This window comes from Delphinapterus leucas, chromosome 4, assembly GCF_059928025.1.
Source record: "Delphinapterus leucas isolate spDelLeu-1000000601 "Yukka" chromosome 4, BTC_Dleu_Yukka2, whole genome shotgun sequence".
NCBI classification, from domain to species: domain Eukaryota; kingdom Metazoa; phylum Chordata; class Mammalia; order Artiodactyla; family Monodontidae; genus Delphinapterus; species Delphinapterus leucas.
The window spans coordinates 140,413,327-140,440,338 of NC_143132.1; the positions used below are offsets into that span (position 1 = coordinate 140,413,327).

At 43.4% G+C, this 27,012-nt stretch overlaps 1 protein-coding gene across 1 annotated transcript in view; it reads right to left on the minus strand.

Moving 5' to 3' along the window:
* RFTN1 (raftlin, lipid raft linker 1) overlaps positions 1–27,012 on the minus strand; it is a 210,594-nt gene that overhangs the window by 18,391 nt on the left and 165,191 nt on the right. The window contains exon 7 of the mRNA XM_022561725.2: positions 25,719–25,834. Within this exon, the coding sequence (XP_022417433.2) occupies positions 25,719–25,834 (116 nt within the window). The remainder of the gene's footprint in view (positions 1–25,718; positions 25,835–27,012) is intronic.

Genomic DNA, 27,012 nt, shown 5'->3' on the forward strand with positions numbered 1-27,012 from the left:
AAATAAATTTACAAATAAATCTATCATTCTTTTAGTATCAGTTCACTGGGATTTTTCATAAGAGAGAAGAAATAGCTACCTATGTCCAACTCCCCACATTTAACACAATTTTATTAATTTTTAAAGGGCCTACTGGAAGCCATTTCTAAACATCTTAGAATACAGAAAACATAAAGAAAAAATAATAAATTTGGTGACATAAAACCCCTACTGCGTGAAAAACGACAAGCTATGCAAAGGCAAGAGACAAATGACAAGATGGGAAACTATTTGTAGCTCAAATTACAGTAAAAAAAGTAGCTCCTAAAAATTGATAAGAAAAGAAATCCAGTAATCCAAATTTTAAGATGGGATGAGGCTAGGAAGAGAGTCACAGCAAAGGAAATTCTAATGGCCGTAAACCAGAGGAAAATATACTAAATCTCACAATAAGAGAAGTGCAAATCAAAACTACCCTGTGATATCATAGTTTCACCTCTCATATTGGAAAACCCCCAAAGTCTGAGAACTACTTAGCTGACAAGGCTGTGGGGAGGCAAGTATTCTCATACATGGCTGGCAGGAGGACAGATTCAACCTCAGGGAGAACAATTTGACAGTATCTCTCAAAATTACAAATACATTTACCCTCTGACCCAACAACCGCACTTCTGGGAATGGATCCTGTATATAAAAAAATGACAAATGTACAGAGTTATTCACTGGAGAACTGTTCACAATGGCAAAACACTGGACACCACCTGTGTCAATCAGTGTTGGGCTTGTTAAATAAATAATGCTGCATAACAACACAATGGGTAATGGCTGCTCATGTATTGAACCAAGGCATATGGGACAAGGATCACAATGAGAGGGAATGATTCCTATGGTAGAAAGAAGAATGCCCACTCACTCCCCCCAAATATGTCTACGTCCTAAATCCTGGGGCCTGGGAAGAGGTTGCCTTCTATGGTAAAAGGGATCCGGCGGATTGATGAACTTAAGGATCATGGGATGGGGAGATTAACCAGGTGTGTTCAATGTGATCAAAAGGGTCCTTAGACGGAAGGCAGGAGGCGGGTCAGAGTCAGGTAAGGAGAGGTGAGGATGGGAACAGAGGGCAGGGTGCTTGGCCACCAGCAGGTTGGCCTCTAGAAGTTGAAAGCAAGGAACAGATTCTCCCAGAAAGAATGCAACTCTGCCAACCCCTTGATTATAATCCCTTACAACCCGTTTTGGATTTTTGGCCTCCAGAACTGTTAAGAGAATAAATTTGTGCTGTTTTCAGTCACTACGTTTGTAGTAATTTGTTACAGCAGCAATAGGGCACTCATACACAGTCTAAAGCCAGGGAAAGGTTAGATGAAAATGAAGACGTGGAGGCATTGGCCAATACGTGTGGAGAACAACTCAAGGAAGGTTGAGGATGGCTGAGGACTGGGTCTCCTGGGGCAGGGAGAGCAGAAGATGATAAAGAGCCCTGAACTGGGAGGAACTGGCTGGAGGGCTGCCCAGGGTAGGAAACACGTTTAAGAAGAAAGATCCACACCATCTAATGTCTTGAGAGGGCAAGCAACACGGAGCCTGAAAAACCATCTCTGGATAGACCGTGAGGTCTCAGGAGACCACAGCCAGGATGCTTCAGGAGGGAAGTGGCTGGCATGTAAACATGTTCTCAGGAAATCTGGGGTCTGCCTTGACGTTGCCATGGCCAGCAGAGACCCTGGCCGTGATGGCACACAGGGAAGATAAGAGTCATGCCCTCAGGTGATAGAAAGTAGAGATGCAAGGGCAGGGCAGGAGAGGGGAATGCCAAGCTGGAAAGAAGGAACATTTCATCTTCATTTATCACTGGAAAGTAGGGGCTGTAACACTGCGGCGGTCTTGCAGAAAACTCCACTGAGTCCTTCAGTATCGCCAAGGGCACGGTTATACCAGGTACCAATATTCACTTATGATTCTCCACATCCAGTCAACCTGGTTCTGTGCCACGCACCCGGGAAGCGAAGATGTGTGAGCCTCTTCTCCTGCTGCAGGAGATCTCGGTCCAGGGGGTGGGGAGAGCAAACATACAGTCCCTCCCCAGATGCAAGCCACCATGAGGTGTGCTGGAGGGAAGGAGAGAGGAAGGGAGGCTGTGCCACTCGTCCTCTCTGGGGAAAGGGCAAATCCATCTGAGGCCAGTGGCAGCTGCAGCAGCCCTGCCTTCCTGGCCCCCATCCCCCCACAGGCCTCCTGCAGGACCACTGCCTCTGCCAGCAGAGGGAGGGGCAAGGATGCTGGGGCCGGCTGGAGATGTTTTCCTCTTTGTTTTACACACAATGCCCCAGAAAAACATTTTGCTGATATGTAATTAGGCCAACATAATAGAGCCTAAGAAAGCCGTCCGTCTCATTTTAGACAACTTCGGCTTTCATAACGTTCAAAGAGAATACGTTTAAAAAAAAAAAAGCTTAGCTCTCAGATATAGAAAAGGGGGCAGAGGAAAATACATGCAGTGTGTGGAAAGCTTCTTTTCTAGGACTATTTACCCACCCCTGCTGGTTAATTCACATCTTTGCCTGATTTTCTCTCCCATGCAAGAAAGGCAACAAACTCTGCAGCCCTATTGAGAGCCCAACAAAATAATAATAATGACTGTTATTATTATTTGAGATACACTGTTTGCAAAAAATGGCCTCAATGATTACTTCCCTGCCTCTAGGCCTCTTTACGGCACTCTGCAGCTCCTCCCATAAAGAGACAGAGTCCACTTCTCCACCCCTTGAGTTCAGGCTGGGCTTGTGTCTTGCTCTGACCAACAGATATGGTAGATGTGACACCATAGTTCTAAGCCTAGGCCGCGAGTGACCTTGCTGCTTCTACCTGCTCTCAGGGAACCAAGGACAAGCCCAGGCTGGCCTGTTGGATGATGAGAGTCATGTGGCCCAAGCAACTAGCAGACGTGAGAGACGCCATCTTGGACCAGCGAGACGCCCGTCGACCAGCCAGTGACCCGGAAGCAGAGTGAGGTTAGAGGAGCTCTGCTGAGGTTAGAGGAGCTTAGCCCAGATCAGCAGAATCACCCAGCTGACCTGTGCGCTCACTACAACCAGAAAGGCTGGTTATTCAATTCGCTAAGCTTCGGGGTGCCTTATTCCACAGCAGAAGCTGATAGATTATGATTATTCTAGGGAGCGCCAAATAACCCAGCAAACCTCTAGGAGGAAAATCGGAGTGAAGGTCACCTCATCTGATTAGAGAGAAATAGAATGTAATAGCTACTACTGAATGGAGCTCGGGGTTTCTAATTTCTCACCGCTCTCAAAGCTGGCACACCACGCCCTCATCTCCTACATGCCAGATACATTGTGACCCGGCATGGCATCGCAGCCCTGAAGTCTCACTTACGACAAGCTACCGTGAGGCCCAACACTGCCACCAGCATACCCTGGGAGGGAGAGATTAAAAACCCACGCAGGGGGAGAGCGTGCTCGCTCGAGATGCTGTCCGGGCTTCCCCCAGAGTACCACGCATGCCCAGCTGGCAGGAAAACCAAACCTGCAGTGCAAGATATCACTCTTCTAGATTCTAGGCCGGGCAGGTGATTTGGTCCTGGGATGTACAGCGGGAGAGGGGTTAGGGGTTATGGGGCGGAGACACAGGAGATGCATGCACGCATCAGAGCTGCCTGCTGACAGGCGCCTGCTCGACAGAGTGAGAACCACGCCAGGTGCGTGACAGTAGAGGGCTCCCAGATTACGCTGCAGGCAAAGATGCTGGACGTTTCAAGGTTAAGGGGGCACGGCTGGGGCAGACCCTGACCATTAGTAGGAGAAGATGCTGCTGCCGTTCTGAGCGCAAGCAGTTAAGCGACTCAAAGCCGTTACATCCTGTGGGCTGCTCTGCGGAACCTCATAGTGGGACAGCGTGAGCCTTGCAACCTCCAGAAGCTGACATTTCACACACACACTGAATGCATCGGGGTGAGCGCATCCTCTCCGGCAGGCAGACTTGGAAACAGCTTGGTCTGATAACAATTAAACAAGAAACATTTTCTCCATCCAGGGACTTGCCAAGTCCCTTCCGCTTGCTTTGAGGAGTGAGAGGAAATTAGACTTTCTGGGAATAAATGGGATCTGTCACTTTGTCTTTAGACAATATGAGGGATCATAGTTTTAGCCTTTCTTATTTTTTCACCGTATCTACAACCTAGAAAAAAGAGGATTTAAAAGGAGCTTTCCCACAGTATATAATTAAAAGGGATTTACTCTGGAGTGGGGAGGGGGTGGGGACGTGTGTCAGCAAAAACTCTCGAACTTAAAACTACATCAAAGTTATCACCTTCCACTACAGTGGATTCCTGACTGCTTACCAATAATCATAAAGCGTTAGCCCAGATGATGTCCCTGAACAAAGGCTGCTTCAAAATCCTAGCAGAAGCGGCAATGGAAGTTAAGGGTTATTCCACTGTCGCTGGGCGGCCCAGCAGCACTCGGAGCCACAAAGCACAGTCACTCTGAAAAGACAGTAACGTTGTAGAACATTCAGCACAACACATTTTCCCTTCCTGACTTTCTCCATCTGGTAAATTCAAGGGGCCATGGTCCCACTTCAGCGTTCGGTCAGTATTCTCTCTGGTCAATATTCTCTCGGTGGTGACCCAATTGTTAGCCTCTTGTTGCCATGGTTACCAGGATGCTAACTGGACCCTCTCCCTCAAGGCAAATTATGTTGCACGAGTCCCTCAGTGTGTCCTCTGAGGACCCTGCTCCTGGTAAGGGGACTTCGACTAGGGCTTCCGAGGTGCTGGGAACCACTAGCGGGAATATCCAGCCTTCAGGACACATCAGACCCCTGACTGTCAGCTCCCCTGTCACCAGGGTTCTTCCATTCTCTCTGGTTTCCTGCTCCACTACAGCCTGGAGATAGACGCACCAGAGCCTGTCACAGACGCACTGTTGGGTTTCCATCAGCATCTGGGTTGTGACCCACCAAAGGAGGAGCTGATGAACAGAAAACCAAGGTCAAGAAAATGAAAACAGCCTCAGCGAGATCAGCCAACTCTACGTGGGGTCTTGAAGAAAACCCCCCTATTTCCCCCTGTCCCCTGCACTATCACTTCATCATACTGATCACTTCTTAACACTGATTAGCTTATCTATTTACTACTATGTCCTTCACTGGAATGCATTCTCCACAAAGCAAGGGGTTTGTCTTACTCTCAATGAATCCCAAGCAACTAGGGAAGTGTCTGGCACAAAATGAGTCAATGAATGAATGCACCTTCCCTAGCATTTCTGGGGTAGGTTCTGCCACCGCTGTCTTATATGCTCAAAATCTTATCAAAATTGCTGTAAATCACATCCAACACTAATGAGACGTGAGTTTACCATTAAAAATGGGAGTTAATCTGCCAGGATGTTGTGGTACCATCCTTCTGACCTTTCTGTATGTGGAAGTTGGAAGTATATTCATGAATGAAAATTAAATGCAGAACCACATTGGTCACCAACCACTAAGGCTACTGGATGCTTTAGCAAAGATTGGTAAAATTATTAAACTGGCCACACACAAATCCATCCCCATCCTGCATCTGTGCACTTTGGTGCAGATGGTCCTACCAGGAGATAATATCTATCTCACCACCTCTTGAATCTGAGCTTGGTTGTGTGACTTTCTTTGGCTATTAACAGGATATTAACAAATCAGTAGGATATTAACAAATATGATGCAAACCAAAGCATGAAATAAGTAAGCTAGCACACTGGGGCTCTCAGGCACCCTGTGACTTTCCTCCTGTGAAGAAGTCTGGGCGAGCCTACTAGATGTTAAGATACACAGGCCCTTCTGGCCCCAGCCAACAGCCAGCCAACTGTCAGACACGTGAGTGAGGCCAACCCTGGACCCTCTGGCCATCACCTGATGTATGAGAAAGCCCAGGAGAGGTCAGCTAAACTGCTTCAGAGCAGAAGAACTGCTTAGCTGATCCAAAGAATCATGAGCTCAATAAACAGTCATTTGAAGCTGTGAAGTTTGGAGTGGTTTGTTATACAGCAAGAACTAACTGATACAGACTGGAAAACAAAACATCTATCATTTAATAGAGACAAGTCTACCTGCTTCTTTCAGTGTGACTTTGTCTTCATATGGGAGAGTGACTCTGCACAATTTGTAGCCTAAATCGTTTTTTTTTTTTGCGGTACGCGGGCCTCTCACTATTGTGGCCTCTTCCGTTGCGGAGCACAGGCTCCGGACGCGCAGGCTCAGTGGCCATGGCTCACGGGCCCAGCAGCTCCATGGCATGTGGGATCTTCCCAGACCGGGGCACGAACCCGTGTCCCCTGCATCGGCAGGCAGACTCTCAACCACTGCGCCACCAGGGAAGCCCTAAATCGGTTTGAAATAGGGTGATGTCTTTGTGATGATCCTCACATTCTTGACCCATGTACCCTTCTGGACAACATCAAGCATTTTTAAGGTGAAATCAAAAGTAAAACTTGTTTCCATGGGATACAAAATAGCTAGCTTTAAAAAGTATGGACCTTTAAGCCAAAATGTGATATGAAGCACAATGATAAAGCTAGAGAATATTCATGATGTACAAGAGCAAAAAATGGAAACCATCTAAAATCTACCAACAGAAAACTAATTAAATAAATTAAAATACGATGGCTCATATACCAATATTCTACAGCCATTTAAAATGATGAGATAGAAAGAGTGTGAACAAAATAATCCCATTTTTAAAAAAATATGCAAATATATTTTTCTGTCTATATACAGACAGAATACATACTAGAATACACACCAATATGCGACTGTCTTCTCAGTTATGATGAAAGTGGGATGATTTTTGCTTTCTTTTCCTTATTTGTATTTTCTAAACTGTCTTCAATTACATGTATTGTCTTCAATTACATGTATTACATGTATCAATTTTTAAAAACACCTTAAGAATAATTAACATATCTAAAAATTCACCTGTTTATATACAGTACACAATTCAATGGTTTTTAATATATTCAGTTATGCAACCATCACCAAAGTACAAATTTAGAACGTTTTCATCACCTCCCCCCAAATTCTTGTCCGCATTAGCAGTCACTCTTTTTGCCCCCACCCTCACCCCTAGGCAACCACCAATCTACTTTCTATAGATGTGCCTAATCTGGACATTTCATATAAATGGAATCATACAATATGTTGTCTTTTGTACCTGGCTTCTTTCATTTTAACATAATGTTTTCAAGGTTCATCTGTGTTGTAGCATGTATTAGCACTCCATTCCTTTTTATTGCTGAATAATATTCCATTGTATGAATAATATTCCATTGTACATATTTTATTTATTCAACACTTGATGGGCATTCGGATTGTCTCTACTTTTTGGATATTATGAATAATGCTACTATTATTTCTCTTGGATATGTGCCTTAGAGTAAAATTACTGGGTTGGTCATATGGTACCTATGCTTAACATTTTGAGGAACTGTCCATGCATCACTTTTGCAATAAGAAAAAAAAGTTATAAAAATTTAAGAACAGATGTCTTGGCCTCATTAGACTAGCTTCTGAGCCTTCTTGTCTAATTTGCCCAGTGAATCCCCCCTTCCACCATAGCTGAAGAGGATGTTTAATAATTTTGCCTCAAAGAGGTCACTGACTTAAAAGCAATAGTTGACCCATGCATCCCAGCTTATTAAAGCTGGAAGCAATCAGGCTGTTTCTCTGTTCAGTGGCTCCTGGTTGGGTTTTTAACATGCAGATCCCTAATCTCCACCCCCAGACCTACTGACTGCCAGGGCTGGTGCTGGGGAATGTGTATTTGCATCAAATCCCCAGGTGATTCTGAGGATCAACAAGGTTTGGGAAGCACTTTTCTAGTGCTTCCTGCCCAGAACAGGAAGGCCACCTCCATCACCCCTGAGAGATGGTAAACTGAACATGTGAATCACCCTGATACCTGGGAGTTGACAGCCTCATGCCCCACCTACTTCCACTGCCAGATGGTTCCACAAAACTCTCCAAAGGATCCTGGTTTTCCCCTTGCAACTAAGAAAAACAGAGTCTATCCCCTTTATCAGAGGTTTGCCCTTCGAAGATATGGAACCAGCTCCCTGATTGCCCTTGTTTGTTCCTCCTCCAAAATAAACACACCCACTTGTTTTCAACCATTTCCAGGCATGTCCTCCATCGCTGTCCACCCCCCAGTCCGTCTGTGTTTCTCGTCAAATACAGCAGTGTGGTAGACATAAGACTCCCAGTCAACTGGTATCACACTGGAAAACAGAAGATAAGCACCTCCTGTGTGCATTTCATAATATGGCCAGTTATCTTTTACCCATAGCAATAATCTCATGTTGTTTCATATCCACCCAACCAGTGTTTGATGAAACTTGTAACACGAAAGGAGTTAATTTGGATCCAGGGAACGTGAACATTAGAAACAGCTAGTCCCTGACTCGAGGAGTTCACAGAGCAATTAAAAAATTAAATAACTCTATACCATATGATCCAGCAATGCCACTCCTGGGCATACATCCAAACAAAACTATAATTTGAAAAGATATAGGCACCCCACTGTTCATAGCAGCACTATTTACAATAATTGCCAAGACATGGAAGCAACCTAAATGTCCATTGACAGATGAATGGATAAAGAAGTGAGATATATATATATATATATATATATGTATATATATACAATGGAATATTACCCAGCCATAAAAAAGAAGGAAATAATGTCATTTGCAGCACCATGGATGGACCTAGAGATTATCAGACTAAGCGCAGTAGGCCAGACAGAGAAAGACAAGAATCTAAATTATGAAACAAATAAACATCTATGATACAAAAATAGACTCACAGACATAGAGAACAACAGACTTGTGGTTGCCAAGGGGGAGGGGGTAGGGAGGGAGGGATGGATTGGGAGTTTGGGGTTAGCAGATGCAACCTATTATATATAGGATGGATAGACAACAAGGTCCTACCGTAGAGCACAGGGAACTATATTCAATATCCTGTGATAAACCACAATGAAAAAGAATATGAGAAAGAGTAGACATATATACGTATAACTGAGTCACTTTGCTGTACAGTAGAAAATCACACAACACTGTAAATCAACTATACTTCAACAAAATAAATTTTTAAAAAAATGAAATAGCTCTAAGGAAGGTGGAACATGGTGCCAAAAGTGCTGAAAGGAAGGGAGTGCAAATCCAGCCGGCAGCATCAAAGATGGTGTCACAAAGAGTTGGGCCAGGAAGGGCAAGCACCTCAAATGTCGAGCAGGGACTCAGCAGAGGGCAGGAGAGAACACAAATGGAGGGACAAGTAACCAGGGTGTGATATGGAAAACCCCACTTGGTCACAGGTCAGAGCATTTGGAGTATTTGGAGAGGAGTAGTCGGTACACTGTTCACCTGAATTAAACTTATTCATTACAATTGCTTTCAATTCAGGTATTCTCCATGCTGTGTTATTGATTTTTTTGCACTTAAATACAATTGATTTTTTTATACTTAAATGTATCCCATTACATTTTATTGGGCTGGTTTTGACCTAACATTGATAAACTAGTAGATAATGAGATTGGAAGGAGTTTAAGAAATCAGGGAAACCTACTCAGAAAAGAAGCTGGATTAGATAAGTAATTTTCAAGGCTTCTTGTTTTGTTTCTTTTCTGTTTTTTAAAAAGTAGTGGGAGGCTTTCCACAAACATCAATGTAATCTAACTTAGAAGCCCAATATGTAAAAGCAGATAGATTCAGAAAAAGCAGCTCTGGTTCCCACTGACGTGGGTGGGTTGTCCAGAATCTTCCCCACTCCCCGCTCTCAACGATTCCCTCAATTCTTCCCTCCCCCACCCACACCGTGCCCAACCGAAATGTTTTTGTGGAGCCCAAGAGCATCCCTGTTCTTTGGATCTTGACGGCCATCCAGTATACTCCACGGCCTCCCACAGGTCCCCCATCATCTAGGTCTCTACACGAGGCACTGAAAATGACGTGAAACAGGACAAGGCACAGGATGGCATCACAGGGCCCACGAAGAAAGACCCCCATCCAATTAAAGATGTTCATACCGAGTGTAGCCCCTTAAGCAGTTCCAAAGGAAGCAGGCCCTTCCTTTGCATTTCATCTTACTAAAGTTCTTGCCAAGTGAATTTGAAAAGGACAAATTCCAAGGAAGGGTGATGAATGATCACTTAACTACAAGAACATCCTCCAACCCTCTATACTCACTGATTTAATATACTAAGTTCTTGCAGAACCATTTGCCCTGTCCTCACCTGTAGCTCCCAGGCTGTCTATGCATTTAAAAAATTATTATAGGGGTCATGAGAAGGAATGCAGGCAGTTCTCAGGAGCAAAACCAGCCCTTGGCTGGCAGCCAGCAAGGAAGCAAGGACCTCAGTCCTGCAACCACAAGGAGCTGGATTTGGTCAACAACCTGGATGAGCTTGGGAGCAGATTCTTCCCCCAGAGCCTCCAATAAGGAACACAGCCCTGCCAAGCCCTGATTTCAGCCTTATGAGACCCAAAGGAGAGGACCCAGTTGAGCTCACCCTGACTTCTGACCTCCAGAAACTGTAAGACAATAAATTGTGTGTGTGTTTAAAACTCTTATAGAATCATCCGCCACCCTTCTAATCCCAAACACATTGGGAAAACCTAAAGATAAAGCCCTTCTTATCACATTGAGGGTTGCCTCTTTTTTGTCATGCACTGGATGTTTTAAAGCCTGCTACTGTTTAAAAAATGCATTTGTCCCATGATTCTGAAAGCGTGATGATTTCCTTCACTCTCTCTTCCTCTGCAGCCAGGCTCTAAATTCGCCTTGCCCCATGGTCTTCACCAGACCACACACTTGCCTCTCCCCTCTCATCAGCCTTAAAAGGTTCCTGGTGATTTAGGGCCTCCCACCACCCCTCAGGAAGCCTGACAAGGAAGAGAAGTTATTCACGGGTGTGGAAAGACCAGGGGGTGAGCATTCATTTTTAATGACTGCACTTCTTCCCCCCAGTTAAAGGAATCAATCCTTCCTGCCTGGGTTGAATCCATTCATCATGTTTTCACAGTGGCTGACACACAGTAGGAACCCAATATTTATTTGCTGAATAAATTTTTAAAAGGCTTAACTTACTTGTATGACTAAATTTTGCATAGGAAGTGAAATATGGGAATCTGAGAAAACAGGATCATTGAATTTATGGAAGAAAAAGAGTGCAGATAGAGAGTAAAAGTCAAATTCTTCCTTTGTCATCCCACTCTGTGAGCTGTCACCAAGTCCAAGTTTAGTCTTCCTTAAAATACTTCTAGGAGCATCCCTGCTTTCTGTCCCACTCAGTGGCCAACTGTTGGTTGCCAAGGCCAATAGCCCAGGTCTGCCTTCCTGGCTGACACCCTCTCCAGCCCAGCTCACCATGATCTTGACAGTGACGTGGGTCTGTGACCCAGCCAATGGGACAGAAGGGAAACTCTGCTTGGGAGTTCCTGGGAAAGGTCTTACTTGCTAATAAAAAAGGGCACATGGCAGGAAATGCCCTCTTCTTTCCAACTGTCATTATGTTCCCATGAGATGCTTAGGAACTCTGCAGCCACCTTGGGATTAGGGTCCTGAGGGGAGACCTAGCAGACAAACTGAGGACCGGGATGTGGAAGGTGACAGTCCCCGGGTCCCTGGTGATGTCCTCAAGCCGCTGAAAAAGATGATGCTGCAACCCCCCACCTTCCTCCAGACTTGCTGCCTGGTGAGATGCGATGACAAATCCCTACTGTTCAAGCCACTGCCAGGTGGATACTCTGCCTTGACAGTGAAAAGCATGCTGATTGATACCCATGACCACCATATATGACATCACTTATATGTGGAATCTAAAAAAAATGATTCAAATGAACTTATTTACAAAACAGAAATAGACCCACAGACGTAGAAAACAAACTTACGGTTACCAAAGGGGAAAGTGGGGAAGGGATAAATGAAGAGTTTGGGATTAGCAGATACACATTACTATATATAAAATGGATAAACATCAAGGGCCTACTGTATAGCACAGGGAACTACATTCAATATCTTGTAATGACCTATGATGGAAAAGACTCTGAAAAAGAATATATATATAACTGAATCACTTTGCTGTACACCTGAAACATTGTAAATTAACTATACTTCAATAAGAAATTATGTTCAAAACAAGAAGTTGTATAAGAAAAAAAAAATATGTGGAAGACACAGAAAGTGGAATTACTCAACTCCTACTTTACTTTCTTTTCCACAGGGAGAAAATATATACACCTAAAACCTAAGAGAAGAAAGGTTATGGGGAGACAGAACTAGCTATCATCTAAAAACTAACTTTTAATTACCCAAGTAAAATGAATATTTCTCTACATAAAAATGAAAATATTCCAGATAAAGCTACCTTCCACCCTTCCATGCCAAGTCACATGTAGCCACCATCATCAGCTTGGTGGCCGCTCTTCCAGGCCTTTTTCTACACTTACATATTCCCACACAATATACATCATATTATTCTGTGAAGTTTTTTTCCCCATTAATGGCATCACACTGGTGAGGGTATCTCTGTACTGGTCAGGGTTCTCCTGAGAGACAGAACCAACATAATGGATAGAGAACAGACAGACAGATTTTTAGACAGATAGATAGATAGCGACAAAGAGACAGAGACAGAGAGAGATTGATAGATAGATGGATTGATTTGGAGGAACTGACTCATGCGATTGGGGGGCTGGCAAGTTCAGTGTCTGCAGGGCTGGCCCTCTCTTGATGTCTCAGCTGACTGGATGAGCCACTCGCATTATGGAGGGTTTGTCATCTGCTTTGCTCAAAGTCTACTGATTTGAATGTTAATCGCATCTAAAAAACACCTTCACTGCAACATCTAGACTGGTGTTTGACCAAACAACTGGGTACCACAGCCTGGCCAGGTTGTCCCATAAAATTAACCATCACGGTTCTTCTGCACCTTGTTTCCCCACTGGACAACATTTCATGGAGTTCCTTCCGTGTCAGTCTGTACAGAATGACTGCATGCATAGTAAGGATGCACCATCCACTATTTAACCCTTCTGCTACTGTTGGACGCGCACCTTGTTTCCTTTTTCCTGTTACTAATAATGCTGAAACCATGTCCTGGTATCAGCATTCTTGTGAACATGCATCTGTTTCTCCAAAAGAGATGGACGTGAGGTGTGCACTTGCGTAGGGGTGGGCATTGAAAATTTTTCATAGAGGTTGGCAACCTGCCCTCCCAAGCAAACCTCAATTTTTTAAATGACGAATTTAAAATTCATCAAGCCGAGAAGAATTCCATTTTAAGGAAAAGGTGCTCAGCACACTGGTATGTCACTATCAAAGGTAGATGCAAGGAACCTGACCAAAGTGAAAGCTGGGAGAATAGACATTCTGTTGTCCCAGCCACTGGCAGACTCATCTGAGCTGCGGTTTGCTCTGGGTTGGAAGGAGTGGCGTTACCACCTGGGAGGACAGGCCTGGACCTTTCATGGCAGTGATCATCCACAGGAAAATCCTCTGTACCACAGGAACAAGGCAGAGACCTGCTATCTTTTGCACTAAAGGCTATGATATCAGAACCAAAATAATTATCTTGGAGAAACTGTGGCAATGAAAAAAATTCCAGATGGTTTAAAAGGAACAAATATTGGCTCCCTTGTAGGAGCAGAAGGTGGTGAATTCTAGACACCGCAGACATTGACGTTACTCCCTGGCAAATCCCAGTGTGGACCGTTACGTGGATGGTCGGGAGCCCTTGGAAACAGAAGATTGATGCCCAGAAGGCTGTGGACGTCCATGCAGAAAAAGGGGGACATACGAGTTGTTAGATAGGGTTATGGGACAGGTGGGGTGGAGTGTACCCCAGAGTGGGTTCCAATTACAGAGATGCCTCTTACCAAGCCTCTCATGAGTCCTTCAGGGACAAGGTGGTGACCGCTGGGTGGAATGACAGGGCCATCTGAAACCTCTGCAGACGGTGCTGGGGCCACATTAGGGCCTGAGGGAGAGATTCCCACAGCATGCCAAAGGACCGTGTCCTCCATCCACCCGTTGGACACTGGATCAGACAGAAGCAGCCCTACGTAGGAAATGCTCAGAGAAGTCAGGGCTGGGACGATTCCCCCAGACACAAGATGATACTGTCATGATCACAAATGTCTCAGCAGGCTGGAAAAATGGGTAGAAACCAATGGGAGGCGATTCAACAGCAGACTGAACACACAGGTGGAGGATGGAGACAACACCTGACAACAGCGCCTCACGGGATAAGAACTGTGGGTGTTCACAGGCTGTAACAGGTGACCCCAAAGTCCATTCAATCTCCAGCTGCGCTAGCAGAAGCCCAGGTCCAGCTGTAGCGAGACCAGGTCCTTGCAGGTAGTGGGCTGCTCTTCACGATGCCCCTCGGATCCCAGGATGCTGTGCAGGTGAGCACTTCCAGGGTAAGTCTTCCGTGCTTCCACACCTGTTCACGTCAGTTAGACCCATGATCACAGCTACATGTCTTAATTTAAATTATTTAAAACGGATAGGAAGTGCAAAGAAGTTGTTTCTAGGAAAACTAGATAGAATGCTTTGAAGAGACCTAACAAAGGACAGTTGCTTAAAAATAACAACTGTGGCCACTGTCTGGCAGGGCAGAGGGGGCTGGAAAAGACCAGGAAAAAAATCATGAAAACAGAAGGATTCTGCAGTCAAATCCCTTTGCTACGCTTTACAGACACTAACGCTGGCCATCAGCGACTGCACACTTTGGTTGATAAAAGAAGAATGAAGTGGGATTCTAATCAGCAGACCCCAAACTCAAAAAGATTGGCACATGGATGTGTACTTACATATTTTATATTAAACTGTGTAAGATGTGAATATGCTTTTTGCTCTTTTTAAAAAATGTAATTGAAGTATAGTTGATGTACAGTGTTGTGTTAATTTCTGTTGTACAGCAAAGTGACTCAGTTATACATATGTATATTCTTTTCCATTATGGTTTATCACAGGATATTGAATATAGTTCCCTGGGCTATACAGTAGGACCTTGTTGTTTATCCATCCTATATATAATAGTTTGCATCTGAACTTGTGGTGAGGGAGACCTTCAAGATGGTGGAGGAGTGAGACGCGGAGATCACCTCCCTCCCCAAAAATACATCAGAAATACATCTACAGGTGGAACAACTCCTACAGAACACCTACTGAACGCTGGCAGAAGACCTCAGACTTCCTAAAAGATATATATATATTTTTCCTTTTTCTCTTTTTGTGAGTGTGTATGTGTATGCTTCTTTGTGTGACTTTGTCTGTATAGCTTTGCCTTTACCATTTGTCTTAGGGTTCTGTCTGTCCTTTTTTTTTTGTATAGTTTTTAGTGCTTGTTATCATTGGTGGATTTGTTTCTTGGTGTGGTTGCTCTCTTCTTTCTTTTTTTTAATTACTTTTTAATTATTTTTATTTTTAATAATTTATTTTTATTTTAATAACTTTATTTTTATTTTATTTTTCTTTCTTTCCTTCTTTTCTTCTCCCTTTTCTTCTGAGCCATGTGGCTGACAGGGTCTTGGTGCTCCGGCCGGGTGTCAGTCCTGTGCCTCTGGGGTGGGAGAGCGGAGTTCAGGACATTGGTCCACCAGAGACCTCCGAGCTCCACATAATATCAAACGGTGAAAGCTCTCCCAGAGTTCTTCATCTCAATGCTATGACCCAGCTCCACTCAACGAACAGCAAGCTACAGTTCTGGACACCCTATGCCAAACAACCAGCAAGACAGGAACACAACCCCACCCATTAGCAGAGAGGCTGCCTAAAATCATAATAAGGTCACAGACACCCCAAAACACACCAACGGACGCAGTCCTTCCCACCAGAAAGACAAGACCCAGCCTCATCCAGCAGAACACAGGCACCAGTTCCCTCCACCAGGAAGCCTACAAAACCCACTGAACCAACCTTAGCCACTGGGCAGGTACCAAAAGCAACGGAAACCACAAACCTTCAGCCTGCAAAAAGGAGACCCCAAACACAGTAAGTTAAGCAAAATGAGAAGACAGAGAAACACACAACAGACGAAGGAGCAGGGTAAAAACCCACCATACCAAACAAATGAAGAGGAAATAGGCAGTCTACCCGAAAAAGAATTCAGAGTAATGATAGTAAACATGATCCCAAATCCTGGAAACAGAATGGAGAAAATACAAGAAACGTTTAACAAGGACCAAGAAGAACTAAAGAGCAAACAAACAATGATGAACAACACCATAAAGGAAATTAAAAATACTCTAGAAGGAATCAATAGCAGAATAACTGAGGCAGAAGAACAGATAAGTGACCTGGAAGATAAAATAGTGGAAATAACTACCACAGAGCAAAATAAAGAAAAAAGAATGAAAAGAATTGAGGACAGTCTCAGAGACCTCTGGGACAACATTAAATGCACCAACATTCGAATTATAGGGGTCCCAGAAGAAGAAGAGAAAAAGAAAGGGACTGAGAAAATATTTGAAGAGATTAGAGTTGAAAACTTCCCTAATATGGGAAAGGAATTATTCAATCAAGTCCAGGAAGCACAGAGAATCCCATACAGCATAAATCCAAGGGGAAACATGCCAAGACACATATTGATCAAACTTTCAAAAATTAAATACAAAGAAAAAATTAAAAGCATCAAGGGAAAAACAACAAATAACATACAAGGGAATCCCCATAAGGTTAACAGCTGATCTTTCAGCAGAAACTCTGCAAGCCAGAAGGGAGTGGCAGGACATATTTAAACTGATGAAAGGGAAAAACCTACAACCAAGATTACTCTACCCAGCAAGGATCTCATTAAGATTTGACGGACAAATTAAAACCTTTACAGACAAGCAAAAGCTAAGAGAATTCAGCACCACCAAACCAGCTTTACAACAAATGTTACAGGAACTTCTCTAGGCAGGAAACACCAGAGGAGGAAAAGACCTACAATAACAAACCCAAAACAATTAAGAAAAGGGTAATAGGAACATACATATCCATAACTACCTTAAATGTAAATAGATTAAATGCTCCAGCCAAAAGACACAGACTGGCTGAATGGATACAAAAACAAGATGCATATATTTGCTGTCTACAAGAGACCCACTTCAGACCTAGGGACACATACAGACTGAAAGTGAGGGGATGGAAAAAGTTATTCCATGCAAATGGAAATCAAAAGAAAGCTGGAGTAGCAATTCTCATATTAGACAAAATAGACTTTAAAATAAACACTATTAGAAGAGATAAGGACACTACATAATGATCAAGGGATCAATCCAAGAAAAAGATATAACAATTGTAAATATTTATGCACGCATAATTGAGGAGCACCTCAATACATAAGGCAAATGCTAACAGCCATAAAATGGGAAATCAACAGTAACACAATCATAGTAGGGGACTTTAACATCCCACTTACACCAAAGAACAGATCATCCAAAATGAAAATAAATAAGGAAACAAAACCTTTAAATGATACTTTATACAAGATGGACTTAATTGATATTTATAGGACATTCCATCCAAAAACAACAGAATACACTTTCTTCTCCAGTGCTAATGGAACATTCTCCAGGATAGATCATATCTTGGGTCACAAATCAAGCCTTGGTAAATTTAAGAAAATTGAAATCGTATCAAATATCTTTTCTGACTACAACGCTATGAGACTAGATATCAATTACAGGAAAAAATCTGTAAAAAATACAAAAACATGGAGGTTAAACAATACACTGCTTAATAACCAAGCAATCACTGAAGAAATCAAAAAATGCCTAGAAACAAATGACAATGAAAGCATGATGACCCAAAACCTATGGGATGCAGCAAAAGCAGTTCTAAGAGGGAAGTTTATAGCAATACAATCCTACCTCAAGAAACAAGAAATATCTCAAATAAACAACCTAAACGTACAACTAAAGCAATTAGAGAGAGGAGAACAAAAAAACCCCAAAGTTAGCAGAAGGAAAGAAATCATAAAGATCAGATCAGAAATCAATGAAAAAGAAATGAAGGAAACAAAAGCCAAGATCAATAAAACTAAAACCTGGTTCTTTGAGAAGTTAAACAAAATTGATAATCCATTAGCCAGACTCATCATGAAAAAGAAAGAGAAGAATCAAATCAATAGAATTAGAAATGAAAAAGGAGAAGTAACAACTGACACTGCAGAAATACAAAGGATCATGAGAGGTTACTACAAGCAATTATATGCCAATAAAACAGACAACCTGGAAGAAATGGACAAATTCTTAGAAAAGCACAACCTTCCGAGACTGAACCTTGAAGAAATAGAAAATATAAACAGACCAATCACAAGCACTAAAATTGAAACTGTGATTAAAAGTCTTCCAACAAACAAAAGCCCAGGACCAGATGGTTTCACAGGCGAATTCTATAAGACATTTAAAGAAGAGCTAACACCTATCCTTCTCAAACTCTTCCAAAACATAGCAGAGGGAGGAACACTTCCAAAATCATTCTACGAGGCCACCATCACCCTGATACCAAAACCAGACAAAGATGTCACAAAGAAAGAAAACTACAGGCCAATATCACTGATGAACATAGATGCAAAGATCCTCAACAAAATACTAGCAAACAGAATCCAACAGCACATTAAAAGGATCATACACCATGATCAAGTGGGGTTTACCCCAGGAATGCAAGGATTCTTCAATATACACAAATCAATCAATGTGATACACCATATTAACAAACTGAAGGATAAAAACCATATGATCATCTCAATAGATGCAGAAAAAGCTTTTGACAAAATTCAACACCAATTTATGATAAAAACTCTCCAGAAAGTAGGCATAGAGGGAACTTAGCTCAACATAATAAAGGCCATATATGACAAACCCACAGCCAACATCATTCTCAATGGTGAAAAACTGAAACCATTCCTTCTAAGATCAGGAACAAGACAAGGTTGCACACTCTCACCACTATTATTCAACATAGTTTTGGAAGTTTTAGCCACAGAAGTCAGAGAAGAAAAATAAATAAAAGGAATCCAAATCAGAAAAGAAGAATTAAAGCTGTCACTGTTTGCAGATGACATGATATTATACATAGAGATTCCTAAAGTTGCTACCAGAAAACTATTAGAGTTAATCAATGAATTTGGTAAAGTAGCAGGATACAAAATGAATGCACAGAAATCTCTTGCATTTCTATACACTAATGATGAAAAATCTGAAAGAGAAATTAAGGAAACACTCCCATTTACCACTGAAACAAAAAGAATAAGATACATAGGAATAAAGCTACCAAAGGAGACAAAAGACCTATATGCAGAAAACTATAAGACACTGATGAAAGAAATTAAAGATGATTCAAACAGATGGAGAGATATACCATGTTCTTGGACTGGAAGAATCAACATTGTGAAAATGACTATACTACCCAAAGCAATCTACAGATTCAGTGCAATCCCTATCAAACTACCAATGGCATTTTTCACAGAACTAGAACAAAAAAATTTCACAATTTGTATGGAAACACAAAAGACCCGAATAGCCAAAGCAATCTTGAGAAAGAAAAATGGAGCTGGAGGAATCAGGCTCCTGGACTTCAGACTATACTACAAAGCTACAGTAATCAAGACAATATGGTACTGGCACAAAAACAGAAGTGTAGATCAATGGAACAGGATAGAGAGCCCAGAGATAAACCCACGCACATATGGTCACCTTATTTTTGATAAAGAAGGCAAGAATATACAGTGGAGAAAAGACAGTCTCTTCAATAAGTGGTGCTGGGAAAACTGGATAGCTACATGTAAAAGAATGAAATTAGAACACTCCCTAACACCATACACAAAAATAAACTTAAAATGGATTAAAGACCTAAATGTAAGGCTAGACACTATAAAACTCTTAGAGGAAAACGTAGGCAGAACACTCTATGACATCAATCACAGCAAGATCCTTTTTGACCCATCTCCTAGAGAAATGGAAATAAAAACAAAAATAAACAAATGGGACCTAATGAAACTTAAAAGCTTTTGCACAGCAAAGGAAAGCAGAAACAAGACGAAAAGACAACCCTTGGAATGGGAGAAAATATTTGCAAATGAAGCAACTGACAGAGGATTAATCTCCAAAATTTACAAGCAGCTCATGCAGTTCAATATCAAAAAAAAAAACCCAATCCAAAAATGGGCAGAAGACCTAAATAGACATTTCTCCAAAGAAGATACACAGATTGCCAACAAACACATGAAAGGATGCTCAACATCACTAATCATTAGAGAAATGCAAATCAAAACTACAATGAGTTTTCACCTCACATCAATCAGAATGGCCATCATCAAAAAAATCTACAAACAATAAATGCTGGAGAGGGTGTGGAGAAAAGGGAACCCTCTTGTGCTGTTGGTAGGAAGGTAAATTGATACAGCCACTATGGAGAACAGTAGGAGGTTCCTTAAAAAACTAAAAATAGAACTACCATTTGACCCAGTGATCCCACTACTGGGCATATACCCTGAGAAAACTATAATTCAAAAAGAGTCATGTACCACAGTGTTCATAGCAGCTCTATTTACAATAGCCAGGACATGGAAGCAACCTAAGTGCCCACTGACAGATGAATGGATAAAGAAGATGTGGCACATATATACAATGGAATATTATGCAGCCATAAAAAGAAATGAAATTGAGTTGTAGTGAGGTGGATGGACTTAGAGCCTTTCATACAGAATGAGGTAAGTCAGAAAGAGAAAAACAAATACCATATGCTAACACGTATGTATGGAATCTAAAAAAAAAAAAACAAAAAAGAAGGTTCTAAGGAACCTAGGGGCAGGACAGGAATAAAGATGCAGACATAGAGAATGGACTTGAGGACACGGGGAGGGGGAAGGGTAAGCTGGGATGAAGTGAGAGAGTGGCATGGACATATATACACTACCAAATGTAAAATAGCTAGCTAGTGGGAAGCAGCCACATAGCACAGGGAGATCAGCTCGGTGCTTTGTGACCACCTAGAGGGGTGGGATAGGGAGGGTGGGAAGGAGACACAAGAGGGAGGAGATATGGGGATATATGTATATGTAGAGCTGATTCACTTTGTTATAGAGCAGAAACTAACAGAAAAAAATATTTGGAGACTTGGAAAAATTATATATGTATTTGAAATTTAAAAAAAAAATAGTTTGCAATGTGCTAATCCCAAACTCCCAATCCTTCCCTCTGAATATGATTTTCTTTGGTTCTTTTTCATTGACTTTTTCAGTTAACCCACCAGCTCCCAAGACAACCGCATCTACTCAAAGTGCTTTCCCTACTGTCTTATGTTCAGTTCTGGTGGCAAATTTCACAGGAAGCACTTGTGAGCTAGAAGACAGTCCAGGGAGTGGGATGAGGATGGAGAGGCTCTATGGCTCACAAGCTCCTGGTGGCATCCTCCAAGTCCATTGCGCGGTCAGGCTGAGGGACGTGCAGACAGAGAGAAGAGGACGGTCCCTTTCTCTGCCTCTCTCTTCCTCTTCACCTATCCGTCTATGTAGCTTCCCCCTTTCATTTCAAAGAATCACCCTTTCTGCTCACACTCTAGATTGTAAACTCATAGAGCATAAGCCAAATACCTGTCATAAATGCTCTATGGATGGACTTTCATCCCATTCACAACTGCCTTTAATTTTAGGCCATAGGTTTCGAACTGAGAAAAATGCAATTATTTGCATTTGACTCCACATGTTCCCTAGCCCAGCCTCCTCTGTGCTTTTGGAACAAGATCAATGCAATAGGCAGAGGATCTTTCCAATTGATGATCCTGGGTGACCGATACAAGAAAACAGTATTTACTTACTCTATGCCAAGTATGACATTCACAACTTTTAAATACGTTATCTCTTTTCATTCTCATCGACTTCGAGAGGTTGTTACCCGTCTCTCCATTTATACAATTGAAAAATGGAAAAGCAAAGAGGGGGTGGTTTCCTTTTCATACACTCAGCAAGAAACAAGAGAGCAAGATGCCTACCCAGGCCAGACTCGAGAATCCACATTCTCTTTCCAACATACCGCACTGTCTGCAGAGGTGTGAAGAGCCAGGTAGGTTGTCTTGTGAAAGTGTGTGTGTCTGTATGTGTGCGTGTGGTCTGGGGTGCGGGGGGAGAGGAAAGCCAGGAAGATGTGGCCGAATTAGACTGGTACATCTGCACACAGAGCTTGAGGATATTAACGGGCAGAGGAGTAAAGGGGCAGAAAAGGGACAAGTCAGTCCCAACTGTGAGAAAAGAGAAAAAGCAGGTCCGAGATACTTGGTGGTCAGAGCCCTGGGAGGCTCCGGGAGGAAAGTGGCTGCTAGAAAAGCAGGATCAACCACAAGCCAAGAGGGAGCTGCCCAGGGCTTGAACAGAAAAGGCCTTCCCCAGAGGCCATAAGGGTGGGGTGGAGAGGAAGGAGATGGTCTCGAGGATAGAGGTGAGGGAGCTAGACACCCCCCAGCACAGCCAGAGGCACGTGCAGAGGAGCAGCTGTCTGTGGGTCAGAGCAGGGGTCGGACAGAGCTCTTCCAGTTGCTGGGCCAGGGGCAAGCCCACCCCAGACTGGACCCTGCTGGGCTGTGCTGGTAACAGCTGCATACACGTGGCTCCTCTAAGGCAGGGATTGATTCTCACAGTGGGCTGAATAGGAAACTCGGGGGGAGAGCCTGGACGTGTGTCTTTTAAAAAGCTTTCCAGATAGACACAAGCTCAATTTGAACCAAAAGGCTTTCAACCCAATTCAGGAAGCATTTACTGGATGCCTTGGGAAACAAAGATGAACATCCATCAACAGATGAATGGATAAAGAAGACGTGGTGTATATATACAATGGAATATTACTCAGCCATAAAAAAGAATGAAGTAATGCCATTTGCAGCAACATGGATGGACCTAGAGATGATCATAGTAAGTGAGACAGAGAAAGACAAATATCATATGATATCACTTACATGTAGAATCTTAAAAAAAGATATAAATAACTTTAAATACAAAACTGAAATAGACCCACAGACATAGACAACAAATTTATGGTTATCAAAGGGGAAAGGTGGGGAGGGATAAATTAGGAGTTTGCGATTAACATATACACACTACTATATATAAAATAAGTAACCAACAAGGACCTACTGTAGAGCACAGGGAACTATACGCAGTATTCTGTAGTCGCCTATAAGGGAGAAGAATATGAAAAAGAATATATAAAGTATGTAGAATATATATATATATGTGTGTGTATATATATACATACTTTATATATTCTACATACTTTATATATATATATATATATAAAACGAAATCACTTTGATGTACACCTGAAACTAACACAACACTGTAAATCAACTATACTTCAATTTAAAAAAATAACACTTTAAAAAATTGACAGGGGCACAAAATGACAACTGTGTCCTTACTTGAGTTTGTAACCATTATCTCCCTCCCGTAGACATTTTATTTTCTAATATATTTATTTGTTTGGCGGTGCCGGGTCTTAGTTGCAGCACGCGGGATCTTTTTAGCTGCGGCATGCATGTGGGATCTAGCTCCCCAACCAGGGATGGAACCCGGGCCCCCTGCACTGGGAGTGCAGGGTCTTAGCCACTGGACCACCGGGGAATTCCCTCCCACAGACTTTTTAGATAGTAGGCGTTCCCTCCAGTTATGCATCAAGGTCACATTTTAAAATTTCAATATTTCAAAGGCTGAAGAAAGATGAATCATTGGGGTGCTTTTCCTATCACCCTTTTCATCAAATATCACACGACCATAGACATCTGGGGAAAGTGGCATCTGTACCGTTCTTTCAGACACTAGTTCTTAAATCTGAGGAAGCTTCAGAACCACCTAGAGAGCCTGTTAAAACCCGGATGGCTGGGCCCACCTGCAGTGCTTCCCATTCAGTAGGTCCAGGGTGGGGCCCTAGCATCTGCTTCGCTAACAACTTCCAGGTGCTGCTGCTACTGGTCCTGGGACCACACTTTGAGAACCACTTTCTCAGGCAATTTTGGATCATTGCCATCAAACCATCTTTATTGAGGAAACCACAAAGCCTGCCTTTCACAGCCACTTTAATGTGCAGACAGCAAGGGATTTTATACACGTCCCCATGGCCCGTGGCCGATCGCATGTGCAAAATCACTCAACGTGTTTCTGGTGCAGCCACGCATCGCTTGCTGATACAGCCCTGTGTCACAGAGCAAACCGAGTGCTGCAGCTCGTGGGTGCAGGGCAGCCAGAATGAGCTTGTCCGGACGGGGTCCTTGAGATCCTGCATCTACCACACGTGGCAGGCTGGGTGAACGGACCGCCCCATCTTACAGTTGTGGAAGTTTAGGGTCCCCAGGGGGGACATGACCTGCCCACATTGGACTCTGCATTTTTGACAGAGCCTCACTTCCTCTGCACCCCGTTTCCAGTTAGGGGCACGGAGGCTCACTGGGACCAACGGCGGGCGGGACTCACTGGCGGAGCCTGACGGCAAAGCAGGTCATCACCTACCTCCTTACCTTCCTCACTACTTATGCCTGCAGGACCCCTGGCCCCCAGCCTAACTGGCCCTGGATGCTGTGATTTTGGAATTCCTGTTTCTGATTATTGCATTTTTTCTGTGGACTCTATTCTGTCACATTTGCAGGCAGCTAGTTCCCATCCCTACTCAGATGCAGGCTGCCCCCCGCACCCCTGCTCCCCACATCAGGCCTCCTCAGAACGGCTGAAGGCTCAGAGGCTAAGCAACGGTGCCCGTGGGGCGCTCCACCCCAGTTCCAGGCGGGGGACTGGCCACAGGCTGCAGTGCCAAAGGGCACAAGGGTGTGGCGGGTCCCAGTGCCCCGCACTCTCCACCAAGAGCTGCTTCCTCATCCGTCCTCCTCTGGCACAGAGACCCCCCTGTCTGGCAGGGCCCCTCGGAGCGACGCCAACCCTGTGTCCTTCTAGGGCCAACTTGAGAGCATTCAGAAATCAGTCCCCTATCTTCAAACATGCCAGATGCTGGGTGGACAAGAGACTGGTCTATAAAGTCCATGTTTCAACAGTTGCAGAAATGCCTTTAAAATACACACCAGCAAATCTCAGAAAGAAATCAGCTCTCCCCTTCCCAAATCCCAGCGCAGCACAGCTTGAGGAATTCCTCTGCCCACAGCAATCTGGTGGCCTTGCGGGTCAAGGCTTCTCAAAGACCGCCTTCTACATTTAATGGGCCAGGCAGGGTTCTAACCTCCCTGTGCCTCAGTTTCCTCATCTGTAAAATGGGAGCAATCACAGTACTCAGACTTATTGTGAAGGTTAAGAGCGCAGATGCATATAAATTTCTTCTGGCATATAAATTTGTATGGCCCCCTGTCAGAGGGGGCCATACAGTCTAGCTCCAATAATGATGATGCTCTAATTATTATGGGGGCCACAAACTATGCGTTTGCCTCACTTATGTCACTTAGCGCTTTCAAATTAATGAAAGAAGAATCTTTTCTACCCGGCACACACAATGTGTTTTTTCTACAGAAAGGGAAAAGTGGGGCCCATCCCCCAACTGGGGGTGGCATAGGAGGGGCACCAAAGGACGAAAGGGGTCCTCACAGGGTGTATGGAGGTCCAACTGCCGTTCAGAGGAAAGCGACGTCCAGCAGCAGCCACGCTCAGAGGAGCGAGCGGGTAAAACAATCACTGTCCAAACAAGAAAAGCACCACTGCCAATCCCAACACTTACGTCCAGAACCGTCCATTGTTCCACTACAATAGCATCGTAGCCCTGCATGGTTTTGCTATCTTCTGTGGAAACTGCTTCAAAGATGAATACTCCATCTGTCAAGCCGTGTAAGGAATCTGTGGAAAAAGAAAAGGCGGGGTGGGGTAGAGGGAGGTTGCTGTAAACCGTCTGTGGCAGAAGCCTTACAAGCAGCAAAAATTTTCACTGCATTCATTAATAATCCCAATCAGAACATCTTTTCAGCATGTTAATTAAAGAAGGCATACACAACCACAGAGTCTAGCCCCATCAGAATGAATGAGACTCATTTACCTCGCAGTTTTGAATAATATCCTTGATTTTATGAGCCCAAATTTCATTGTTAGCAATCACCATTTGATTTCACGCGTTTACCTTCCTTTTCATGCTCCAACGTCAGGATGCACTGGGGAGAACTTATTCGGGGGAAATGCAGTCACTTAGAGACAGTTTTTAGAAGAAAACTATATTGAGGTGAGAGAAATTATTTTGAAGTGGGGATAGATGCAACGCAGTGCTCTGGGCTTGCAGACACAGTTCAGATGCGTTGATTCCTCGACATTTGTGTGACGTGGGTGCAGTACATGGGACACTTCACGCAGCTCTTGTCTGGAGGTGAAATTTGGGGGAAGGGAGAATTTTTCAAAATGATTTACCATTGAAAATGTTTCCCTGGGCACTGCTATAGTTCATGGTAAAGTTCCGTATAATTCAACAAACCTGCATCAAACATAGCATGATTCAGAACTGTCTCAGGCAATGAAGGTGTCCAGAAAAACACAACAGGGCCCTTGCCCCTGAAGAAGACTTTCAAGGAGGCACTTTTTAAGTTAATGGCTCCTAAATACCCTAGATTCACTTAGATGAGGGACTGTGGAAGCAGACGAATGGACTCAGGAGCAGGTGGTTTGGGCCCATGCTCTATCGGAAAAGGGATCTGACCCTTGAGGGGTTTGGTTTCTTGTCTGTGAAAGGGGGTTGTAGACAGAGAATTCCTCCTGGTCAGTATTCTACAAATCACTGCTCAGTCGCACTGTGCTGGACTGAACTCTGTCCCCACCCCCCACCCCCGATTCATATGTTGAAACTCTAACCTCCAAAGTGAGTACATTTGGAAATAGATCCTTTCCAGGGGTAATTAAGGTTCAATGAGGTCATAAGGGTGGGCCCTAGTCCAACAGGACTGATGTCCTTACAAGAAGAGGAAGAGACACCAGAGCACCACCCACCCCAACCCCCTAACCTTGCACAGAGGAAAGCCCATAGGAGGACACAG